This window comes from Dama dama, chromosome 5, assembly GCF_033118175.1.
Source record: "Dama dama isolate Ldn47 chromosome 5, ASM3311817v1, whole genome shotgun sequence".
NCBI lineage: Eukaryota > Metazoa > Chordata > Mammalia > Artiodactyla > Cervidae > Dama > Dama dama.
The window spans coordinates 119,047,085-119,059,479 of record NC_083685.1 but is presented as its reverse complement, the minus strand read 5'-3'; the positions used below and the strand labels follow the sequence as shown (position 1 = coordinate 119,059,479).

At 43.8% G+C, this 12,395-nt stretch overlaps 1 protein-coding gene across 5 annotated transcripts in view; it reads right to left on the bottom strand.

Moving 5' to 3' along the window:
* Positions 1–8,551, bottom strand: part of B3GNTL1 (UDP-GlcNAc:betaGal beta-1,3-N-acetylglucosaminyltransferase like 1) — a 115,007-nt gene extending 106,456 nt beyond the window's left edge. For all 5 annotated transcript variants that reach the window (XM_061144429.1, XM_061144428.1, XM_061144424.1 and 2 more), the window contains exons 1-3: positions 8,468–8,551; positions 6,753–6,869; positions 6,553–6,652 (exon numbers count right to left, since the gene is read on the bottom strand). In XM_061144429.1, the coding sequence (XP_061000412.1) occupies positions 6,553–6,652; positions 6,753–6,869; positions 8,468–8,530 (280 nt within the window). In that variant the 5' untranslated portion in view covers positions 8,531–8,551. The remainder of the gene's footprint in view (positions 1–6,552; positions 6,653–6,752; positions 6,870–8,467) is intronic.
* Positions 8,552–12,395: the final 3,844 nt, after the last annotated feature.

Here is a 12,395-nt window from a genome sequence, read left to right as displayed (position 1 = left end):
TACCTTAAGGAACTAGAAAAAGAAGAACAAACTAAACAAACAGCTAGCAGAAGGAAAGAAATAATAAAAGGATCAGAGCAGAGACAAATGAAATAGAGAGTAAAAAAAAAAAAAAAAGTGAGACTCAATGAAACCAAAAGTTGGTTCTTTGAAAAGATCAACAACATTGACAAACCTTTAGGTACACTAAGAACAAAGATGCTTCAAATTACTAAAATTAAAAATGAAAGTGGGGGGACTTCCCTGGCGATCCAGTGGTTGACTCTGCACTTCCACTGCAGGGGTTGTGGGTTTGATCCCACAAGCTGTGAAGCATGGCCCCAAAAAAGTGTGCACATTACTACTAAACGCAACAGAAGCCTAAAAAGATAATAACTGAATATTATGAACAACTACATGCCAACAAATTAGAAACGTAGATGAAAAATACAAATTTCTATAAACACACTACCAAAACTAACTCAAGAAGAAATAAAATATCTGAACAAACCTATAACAAAAACAGAGGCTGAATCAGTAATCAAAATCCCCCAACAAAAAGGCTAGGATCAGATGGTTTCACTAATGAATTCTACAAATCATTTAGAGAATTAACAACAATCCTTCTCAAACTCGTCCAAAAATAAAAAATAAGAAAAGAAAACACTTCTTAACTCATTCTATGAAGCCAGCATTACTCTGATACTATAGCCAGACAGATACATCCAAAGAAAACTACATACCAATATCCCTTATGAATATCTTTATAGAACTCTTCAACAAAATACTAGCAAACTAAATCTAGCAGCATATTAGAAAGGTTATACACCATGATTCAGTGGGATTTATTCCAGTAATGCAAGGGTAGTTCATCATATGAAATCAATCAATGTTAATATATTACTTTAATAGAACTAAAGGAAAAAAACCTATATGATCATCTCAACTGATACAGAAAAAAAGATGGACAAAATCTTCTTTCATGATTAAGAAAAACACAGTCAACAAACTAGCAATTGAAGGGAACTTCCTCAGCATGATTATAAATCAGTATTTATAAAAATCCACAGCTAACATTATACTCAAAGGTGAAATACCACAAGCTTTCCCCCTAAGATTAGGATCAAGACAAAGATGTCTCCTCTCCCCACTCTTACTAAACACTGGAAGTTCTAGCTGGAGCAGTTAGGCAGAAAAAGAAATAAACCAACCAATTAAAAGGAAGAAGTAAAACTAATCAGTTGCAGATGACATGATCTTAAATATAGAAAATCCTAAAAATTCACACACAAAATAACTGCTAGAGCTAATAAACAAGTACAGCAAAATTTCAGGATACAAGATCAACATGCAAGAAAATCAGTTTCCCTTTACACTAATAATGAACAATCTGAGAAGGAAATTAAAAAGACAATTCCATTCACAAGATCAATGAAAAAACAAATGCTGAAGAATTAATTTAACCAAAGAGGTGAAATACTTGTACCTTGAAAATTACAAAGCATTGATAAAAGAAACTGAAGAAGACCTAAGGACAGACACTCTGTGTTCACGAACTGGAAGTCTTAACTACTGTTAAAGTGATAATACAAACCAAATAGATCTACAGATTCAATGCCATCCCCCATCAAAATTCTAATGGTCCTTCTTAAAAACATGGAAAAACTGATCCTAAGGTTCACGGATGTGTGCATGCTTAGTCGCTTCAGTTGTGTGCAATTCTTTGTGACCCCATGGACTGTAGCCCACCAGGCTCCTCTGTCCATGGGATTCTCCAGGCAAGAATACTGGAGTAGGTTTTCATGCCCTCCTCCGGGGAATCTTCCTGACCCAGAGATCGAACTCATGTCTCCTGCATTGGCAGGTGAATTCTTCACCACTAGGGCCACCTGAGAAGCCCACCCAAAGTTCATATGAAATTGTAAAACAATTTTGAGAAAGGAAAACAAAGTTGAAAGACTCATACTTCCCAATATCAAAACCTACCACAAAGCTATAGTTATCAAAGCAGTGTGGTACTTACTGACTTTAGTCCAGAAATGGCATTCATTTCCAGCAACTAATTTTCAAAGAACTAAAGAGCCTCTTTAGTTGATGAAAGTGAAAGAGGAGAGTAAAAAATTGGCTTAAAACTCAACATTCAGAAAACTAAGATCATGGCATCTGGTCTCATCACTTCATGGCAAATACATGGGGAAACAATGTAAACAGTGACAAACTTTATTTCTGGGGGCTTCAAAATCACTGCAGATGGTGACTGCAGCCATGAAATTAAAAGACGCTTGCTCCTGGGAAGAAACGTTATGACCAACCTAAACAGCCTTTTAAAAAGCAGAGACATTACTTTGCCAACAGAGGTCCATCTAGTCAAAGCTACGGTTTTTCCAGTAGTCATGCATGGATGTAAGAGTTGGACACTAAAGAAAGCTGAGTGCTAAAGAATTGATGCTTTTGAACTGTGTGTTGGAGAAGACTCTTTAGAGTCGCTTGGACTGCAAGGAGATCCAACCAGTCAACCCTAAAGGAAATCAGTCCTGAACATTCATTAGAAGGACTGATGTTGAAGCTGAAACTCCAATACTTTGACCACCTGATGTAAAGAACTGACTCATTTGAAAAGACCCTGATGCTGGGAAAGATTGAAGACAGGAGGAGAAGGGAATGACAAAGGATGAGATGGTTGGATGGCATCACCAACTCACTGGACATGAGTTTGAGTAAGCTCCAGGAGTTGGTGAAGGACAGGAAAGCCTGGCATGCTGCAGTCCATGGGGTCACAAAGAGTAGGACATGACTGAGCAACTGAACTGAACTGATTTTCAAAAGGGTACCAAGACTTTCAATGAATAAAGAATAGTCTGAAACAAATACTGTCAGAACAGCTCAACATCTACATGCAAAGGAATGAAGTTATATTTACTTTACACTATATAAAAAATGAACTCAAAATGGAACAAACACCTATATAGAAAAGCTCAAATTATAAAATTCTTTGAAAAAAACAAAGGAGTAAATCTTCATGACTTTGATTTGGCAATGACTTTTTAGATATGACACCAAAAGTACATGTAATGACAACAAAAATAAATTGGATTTCATCAAAATTATAACTTTTGTGCATCAAAGGATATTCTCAGGAGAGTGAGAAGACAACCCAAAGACAGCCCAACCCAAAGAAAATATCTGCAAATCATATATCTGATAAGAGTCTAGTATCCAGAATATGTAAAGAACTTGCAGCTCAACAACAAAAAAGACAATCAAATTTTAAAATGCACAAATTTGAAAATGACTTGAATAAACAGTTCTCCTAAGACGATATACAAATGGCCAACACAAACACAAAAAGAGGTTCCATATCATTAGTCAGAAGGGAAAAGCAAATCAAAACCACAATGAGATGAGAAACCATTTCATACCCACTAAAATGGCCATAACAAAAATAAACCCAGAAAGTAAGAAGTGTTGGTGAGGATGTGGAGAAACTGGAACCTTCATACATGGCTGGTGGCACTGTAAAATGGTGCAGCCAATGTGGAAAATAGTCCGGCAGTTCCTCAATATGTTAAAACAAAGAATTACAATATGACCCAGCAATACAACGACAAGGTATATACCCAAAGAAACTGAAAACCTGTGTTCAAACAAAAATTTATACACAAATGTTTACACTAGCATGCTTCACAACCGCCTAAAAGTAGACCAACCCAAATGTGCCTCAACTGGTGAATGGATAAACAAAATGTGGTACACCTATACCATTAAACATTATTCTCTTGTAAAAAGGAATGAAGTATTAATATACGCCTCAACATGAACCTTAAAAACACTGAAAAATGAAAGAAACCAGTCACAAAAATAACACATATTATTTGATTCAGTTTATCTGAAATGTCCAAAATAGGCAACTCTATAGACAGAAAGCAAATCAGTGGTTGCATAGAACTGGGAGGAACAGGCATGGAGAGTGATAACTAGAGGATGCAGGATTCCTTTTTGAGGTGATGAAAATGCTCTAAAATTGACTGTGGTGGTGGTTGCACACATCTGTGAACCTACTTAAAAACAACTTGATTATACATTTTGATGGATGACTTATGTGGTATATAAATTATATTTCAAAAACACTGTTATAAAAGATATTTGATTAACCCAAACAAAGGCAGAAAAAGAGGAAAATGGAGTGAAGAACAGATATGACTAACAAAATAATAGCAAGAAGAGAGATTCAGATCTAACCATATCAATAATCACATTACATGTATCTAATGTAAACATCCCAGTTGAAAGGCAGAGATTGTCAGACTGGATTTAAAAAGCATGATCATATGCTGTCTACGTGTGCATGCATGCTAAGTCGCTTCAGTCACGCCCGATTCTTTGTGACCCTATGGACTGTAGCCTGCCAGGCTCCTCTAGCCATGGGATTCTCCAGGCAAGACTACTGGAGTGCATTGCCATGCCCTCCACTAGGGGATCTTCCTGACCCAGGGATTGAACTCATGGCTCTTAAATCTCCTGCATTGGCAGGCAGGTTCTTTACCACTAGTGCCAACTGGGAAGCCCCTACAAGAATCTATAATGGCACCCTTTAAATATAAAGACAGGAATGGGTTAAGAGAAAAAATGATGGAAAAGATACACCATGCTAACACTAGTCAAAATAAAGCCAGAGCAGTTAAATTAATATCAAAAAAGTACATTTCAGAGCAAAGAACATTACCAGAGATTAGGAGAGTTATTCATAACGATGAAGGGGTCAATTCTTCACAGCAGTCTCAAATTTTAACAGAGTAAAATTTAAAATACATAAAGCCAAAAATGATAGAACAGCAAGAAAGAATAATAAATCTACAATTAGAGTTGGAGATTTCAATACCCCCTCTCAGTAACTGATAAAACAAGCAGACCTTGCATCAGCAAGGATACAGAAGATTTAAACAAGAGACTGTGTTCAACTGGATTTGCCTTTACAGAAAACTCCACCCAACACCAGCAGATACACAACCTTGTCAAGTGCACACAGAACATTTGCCGAGATAGGCCTTATCCTGGACTGTAAAGTAAATCTTACTAAACTTAAAAGATTCACATCAAAAAAGTATGTTCTCTTACGTCAGAGGAGTTAAAATAAGAAATAAATAATATAAAGATATCTGGAAAATCCCTCAAATATTTGGAAACTAAATACTCGACTTCAAATAATCCATAAATCAAATAAAAAATCAAAGGGGGATATTAGAAGGTATTTTGCAGCTGAATGAAAATTAGAACACAACATATCAGAATTTGTGAGATGTTAATGTGATACTTAGGGGACAGTTTATATCACTAGATGCCTGTTTGGGAAAATGAGAAAGGTCTCAAACCAGTGACCTCAGCTTTCACCTTAAGAATTATAAAAAGAATAACTTAAACCCAAAGTAAGCAGAAAAGAAGAAAATAATGCAATTCAGAGTGGAAATAGAAAACAGACAAAAATAGGAAAAAGAAAAACAATATAAACAATCAATAAAACCAAAAGCTGATTCTTTAAGAAGACTATTTTTTAAATGGACAAAAACAAATCTAATGTCACAAGAAAAGAATTTTAAGAATTAGAGGGGCCTTCCCTGGTGGTCCAGGGCTTCCTGGTGGCTCAGATGGTAAAGAATCCACCCCCAATGTGGGAGACCTGGGTTCAATCCCTGGGTTGGAAAGATCCCCTGGGGAAGGGAATGGCTACCCACTCTAGTATTCTTGCCTGGAGAACTCCATGAACAGAGGAACCTGGTGGGCTTGAGGTCGAAAAGAGTTGGAGGCAACTGAGCAACTTTCACTTTTTTTTCCCTGATGGTTCAGTGGTTAAGAATCCACCTAGAAATGCAGGGGACACTGGTTTGATCCCTGGTCTGGGAAGATCCCACATGCCAAGGGGCAACTAAGTCCATGGGCCACAACTACTGAGCCCATGCTCTAGGGCCCACAGACCACAGTTACTAAGTTACTAAAGCCAGTGTGCTCGGAGCCTATACTCCACAAGTGAAGCCTCCACAGTGAGAAGCCGGGGCACCGCCAAGAGCAGCCCCTGCTGGTCACAACTAGAGAAAGTCCACACAAAGCAATGAAGACCCTGTACAGCCAAAAATAAAATAAAATTTAAAAAAAGAATTAGAAATGATCAATAATGACCAATCACACCAGGAATAAAAACACTTAAGGGCTTTCTGTTAGGCTAAATAAGTAAAGAACGAGCAGGGGTTCAATGTGATGTGGCAGATTGGATGGGAAGGGAGTATGGGGGAGAAGGGATACATGTATGTGTATGGCTGAGTCCCTTCACTGTTCACCTGAAAGTACCTCAACATTGTTAATTGGCTATACCCCAATACAAAATAAAAAGTAAAAAAAAAAAGAATGAGCAGAGGTCGTACACAAATCCTCACTGAAGCAGAAGAAAGCCAGGCCTACCAGGTCCTTAATAAGTGGTACACTCCAATATTACTTAGCATACTTCTCACCAAGATTTGAACAACAGGAAACTATTTAAGTACATAAGTTGATAAGAATAATAAACTAAACACGGTTACTGACCTCCTCGGGGAGAAGGAGAATCATGCCCTCCAATGACCACGAGGATGCCGGAACCTTCCAGCTTCTTTTTCCATTTTTCAATGATAGTCATGGATTTGTCCTGAAAGTATGAGGAGGTTGGCAGGTCAGGAAACTTTCCTCCAAACAGTCAGAGGTGACTTACACTAAGGCCAAATGACCAACAGGAAGTCTGTAAATACCTTACTGGCATCATTAAAAATGGAGAGCTCCATGGAGCCTTCAAAGTCTTGCTGCAAAACCGACCCCAAGCATTCGTCCAACCACGGTTCAGCGTCATGGACCGGGAGGATAACAGACTGGAATTCAAAACAAATGAATTGAGAAACAAGTGTGGAAACTTAATTCTCTTTCCAAGACTCTAATTTACTTCCCCATTACCATCTGCACAATGCTCATTTTCAAAGCTCAAGGCATGACTTACAGAACAACCCAGAATAAGGATTCCAGGGAGAGGACGACCTGACAAACAAAAGGTGCCTACGCCTCCTCTCAAGATTTGTTGTCTTAGATTTCCCTGAATTGGTCTTTTTTGATTGCTTTTAAAAAGGAAACAAAATCTGAAAGGCATCAAAAATGTTCCCAATTCAATGGCAAATTCATGTGGTTCCCAATCAGTGGTCAGAAACATCATCATTTTGGTTGAAACAAGCATCTGTGTATCTTTGAACCCACTCATGAAATAAGCATTTTCAGTAAACCATGATGTTAGAGGAACTGCAACAAAGAAACCCTTTTAAGCACCCCCTACACTTCAGTATTCTTGCCTGGAGAATTCCATGGACAGAGGAGCCTGAAGGGCTACAGTCCCTGGGGTCCCAAAGAGTCAGACAGGACTAATACACACATACTTTCTTTAACAAAGTATGGGGACAGGGTTGGGGAAAAGGGAGGTAACCTCCCTCCAGCTCTCTCTTCCTTTGTTCTATCAGTTTAGGACACTTTGGCACTGTCCTCTTCTCACAGGACCCACATAAAACAAACATTTCTGAAGTGTTATAAAGTAAAAACAGTGAAACCTGAGTGCCAACAAAACAACTGATTACAGGATTTGTCTTCTGTATACTGCCACATTAAGCAATACAGACTTTGGGTACGAAAATAGAAGTTACAGTCAGTCCTCACTCTTTTGAGTTTTTACCTTAAAGAGTGGACATATTCTTAAACAAGACAACAGAAACAGGTCATCCAAGTGAGTGTGTACAGATGCATGTATGCGCACACATGTGCAAATACATCTATACAAAACATAGAGAGGATTTTCAAATACTAAATCTGAATATGGTTATGAAAAGCTCATAGATATAAGTACTGAAAATACAGTTCCGTCAAGGCAAGTTCTTTACTCTGAAGATCTAATTCAACAGTGCTATCCCTTTCTAGATTTATGTTATCCACAAAAGTATCTCCCTAACTTACTTACATACTTACTTTGGAATTATTTTTTAAAAGAAAAAAGGAGAGAATATTTTTACTGTTCTCAAGATCTACAATACAAAACATAATGTGAATTTCTGCCAGAGATGAGCCTAGATTACTCTGTCCACACTCTTGCTAGTGCTTAAACGTTTATTTGGGCGGAGATCCTCACAGGCTGCCCAAGAGAAGAGGTGGTGGTAGTGTGTGAAACGGAGACCCGGGACGACGGAGGGGAGAAGGATGGAGGGATGGAGCAGGGCGGAGAAGAGGAGGATGGAGGGAAGAGGGATGGAGGTGAAAAGAGAGGAGAAGGGGCGGAGAGTAGAGGGATGGAGGTGAGGGGGACCGAGGGGTGAAGTGAGGAGCGGATGAGAGGAAGCGAGTCTGACAGACTGGGACCTGAACTGGAGCAGAGGGGCGGGGAGGGCCGGGGAGGGGCGGGGCACCCCCACAGAAACACCGCCAGCCGGGCACCTACCACTTGGGCGGGGGCGCTAGTCGGGCCGATCTCCCCGGCGGCTGGGTACCCCCTGGCCTGCATGGCGCGCGCTCCTCGGGCTGCCCCGCCCACCTCGGGCTACAGCGCCTGCGCGGGCGGCTCGCCGGGAGGCGGGACCGAGGCCGAGCGCCTCCGATTGGCTCAGAGGGACGTCGATCAAGCGGGGACCCTCAGGCAGTGGAGAGGCGCGGCCTAGAGGGGCGGGAGGGCTCCCGAGAGAGCTGGTCAGCTCCTCTGTCCTCGGGGACGCTTGTGTTTCTGGAGTGCATGGGTCGTGCAGGAGGTGGAGTCGGTGGGAAGACTCTGCGCCGTCTGACATGGAAAGGCTCTGTGTGAAAAGCAGGTGACTGCTCCCCTGCGCGGGGGACGGGGCGTCCCGACCCATCGGGTCAGTGAGCACAACTTCATAGCCTTCACCACCCAGACTAACGTTAAATGCAAATCATTCGACAAACCAGCAATTATGACAAAGCCGAACTGCTGTTTCATGTCTTGCAAGCATTACTTCAAATGTCATTGTTCCTTAAATTGCATCAGTGTTTTCAAAGCCTGTTGTAAAAATTGGAACGCTTAGGCCAGATGAGTGAAAAATCCACCCTTATCTATAATGGGACAAAAGCAATCTGAGGATTTGTTTCCAAGGACCTGGTGTGCTCCAAGGGTTGGTATGTTAGGAATAGTTCCATTTTAAGGGACCCGGTAAAAAGTCACATTGTAACTTCCAGATCCTGCTGTGGGCTTTGGAGCTCAACTGCCTCAGTAATCAGTGGGAGGAAGAGATAAGGGGTCCCCACGGCGTCTGGCACCTCCACTCCACAGCACATGCTATCAGAATTGGGCTTGGCTGCTCCTGTCTTGCTTCCTGTACATCTCCTGCTGCCAGAAGTTTGCTTTTCACTGCCTTCCCCCTAATAAAAATTTGGCTAGAGTCTGCTTTTTGCAAACATTCAGAGTGCCAAGAGGCACTTCAAAAGTGCAGGATTTGGCTGGGGATGGGGGTGGGGTGATGGGGGTGACGTTGAGATTCTTCTCCTCATGGTAGGAAGAGTCTCAACAGAGGGGCCAGGCTATGAGGCCTGACACACCAACCCACCCCATCCCCCCCACCACGAGGGACATGAACATAGGGTAGGATGAGGAGGTGACAAAGTCATGGGCCTCTGGAGAGGAAGTGATGCAGGTCTCCCAAAGCTCATGGCTCACCCCGTGAGTGACAGTTTTCTTTATTTTTAAATGTTGTTTCTGCAGACTGTTGGCGAATCCTGGTTATATTCAGAAAACCCAGTGCCAACCGCCAGGGCCTCCAACATTTAAAAGCCCTCTTACGATGTGGGTGTAGGCAGCAAAGATGGGCTTAGGTCTAGGCTTGACCACACTGGACCCAGAGTCAGAATGTGTCTGCCCTGGGCGGGCCCATGAAGAGTGAAGTCAAGCTTTAAAGCCAGCCGCTGGATGTTTCCCTACAGCCCACACTGCAAGACCACCAAACAAGCGTCCTGTCCGAGTTTCCTGAGGGGACAGACCCCAACAGTGCTCCAGCTGGACCTCTGCTGGGCAGCAATACTGCTGAGAGGTCAGGAACTGCCTGACCATGGAGGCAGTGCCCTTGAATGGGTGAAGACAGGCTGCCTGTGGTGGCCAAAGTGCCCTGATAATGAATCCATTCACAAGGGAGCAGCCGGCTGTGTGACAGTGTCGTGTGCACCAGTGTCCTGTCTGCTCCTCTCTCTCTTTTTTTTTTTTTAAATGACTAGTTGACTAGTTGAGACTCACTGTATTGAGTTAAGAAACTGAAGCTGGACTTTTTACCAGCTGTGGAAAGTAATGAGGTTCCCATCACAGGAAGCATTAAACTAACAGTTGGGCAAACATTTGGTATGGATTTGACAGGAGCATTCAAGTATCACATAGAACATTTGTGTGTCCTGGATGCCGACCCCCTTAGCCCAGAACGCAAAGCATGAGTTGGGCTTTTGTTCCCAGGAAGTTGGAGCTGGGGAGTAAGGTAGGGGAGGAGAGAGTCCAGGGCCAGCATGCTGTGTTGCCTCATCATGGACATTGGAGCTGAGCCCCCAGACCTTCCCAGAGACCTGGAGAGCTGACCACCTGAGCGAGAGGGAAGGAAACCTTACCTCTGCTACACTTCCGGGTGGTGACTTCAGGATCCCACAGGTGGCCCTCAGCACTGGCGTGCATAGTATACCGTAGGCCAGGTGAGACCTGCCCAGAACTGTGTGCAGTGGCTGGACTTGAATCAGGACCAGGAATGTGGGAAGGGTGGAGCAAGGGGCCAGAGGAGCCTGATGTGCGATCAGGAAGGCAGATGGAAACCCAAAACAGCATCCCCGCCAACCGCCCTGTTGTACAGTTAGCACATGTGGATGCTTCTGGAGTGATTTTAGCAACTGCTCTTCAAATGTGGGATGACGTACAGGTGGGCGCCAGGTGCCTGCGGGAGCTATGTGCATGGCCAGGGTGCTTGTGCCTGAGGGCCTTGGGTATTCAGTGAAAGGCCAGGAGAGGCCAACCAGACATCTTCCTCCTACATGTTAACAGGAAAATGTCATGGGTGGGAGCAGAGGCTTGGATAAATTCACATCTGCTAGAACTTGGCGGAAGAGTGGGGACACCAGAGGCTTTGGGGGCCACCTGCCAGTGCTGCTGGTGTCACTGTCAAGGCCAGGGCCAGGCTGTTAGTGAGGAGACCACCCCAGAAGTGGGGTGCCTTAGAAGTGGGGTGCACCGTGGGGCTGGATTCAGCAGTGCCTGTGTGTGCTCAGTCACTCAGTCATGTCCAACTGTGTGCGACCGTGTGTCTCCTCTGTCCATGGGATTCTCCAGGCAAGCACACTGGAGTGGGTTGCTATTTCCTCCTCCAGGGGATCTTCTCAACCCAGGGGTCAAACCCGCATCTCCTTCATCTCCTGCATTGTCAGGCGATCCTTTACCGCTGAGCCACCTGGGAAGCCCAGGTCCAGCGGTGAGTTTCCCCTTTTATGGGGCAGAGTGAGAGTTTGCAGGATGCAAAGAGGGAAATGTTAGCCATCCCTCCCCATAAGGAACTGTCTGTCCCCTCAGCCCACAGCTGGGCCTCCTGCCTGCTAGGGCTGGCTCCACACCGGGGTGCTGCCCACACACAGATCATCAGGCCTAAGAGGTAGGCAGGACCCTGACCTTGATGAGGGAACAGGGTCACCAGGTCACCCAGTAGCCTCCAAAGAATCGGTGGCCTGTATGTGAACTGACGACAGCATCGCCAGGCCTTCAGTGCTGCCTCCCTGAACCCCCTCGAGACCTGAGGTTGGATCTCAAAACTTCCTTAACTGGCCTTTGTTGGGAGATACTCCTGCATGGGTGTCCCGAGCTCCTCCCCACTCAGCTGGGTGCCCTGGTTACTTGGCCTTTTCCTGAGCAGCCTTGAGGAATGAGGGCCTGGTGCTCTTCAGGAGGAAGAGCGGGCTTGCTTGCTGCCTCTAGCTTATTCCCCCTGCACATCAGTGTCCATCAGGGCCCCATTGCGTCACCCCCAGGAGAATGGAGGCTCCAGGAACACCCCCTACACACACACACACACACACACACTAATCTTGACCCTCTGACCACTGCTTTTCCTGCAAGTAATAATCTCCTTTGGGGCCTTCCCCAAGTGGCTCAGTGGTAAAGAATTCACCTGCCAATGGAAGAGACACCAGTTCAATCCCTGGGTTGGGAAGATCCCCTGGAGGAGGAAATGGCAACCCACTCCAGTATTTTTGCCTGGAAAATCCCATGGACAGAGGAGCGTGGCAGGCTACAGTCCCTGGGGTCACAAAGAGTTGGACACGACTGAGTACACATGTACACACACACAATATGCACAGGAGCCTGTATTTTCAGTCAGCACCTAAAGAATGTGACCAGCTGGCCA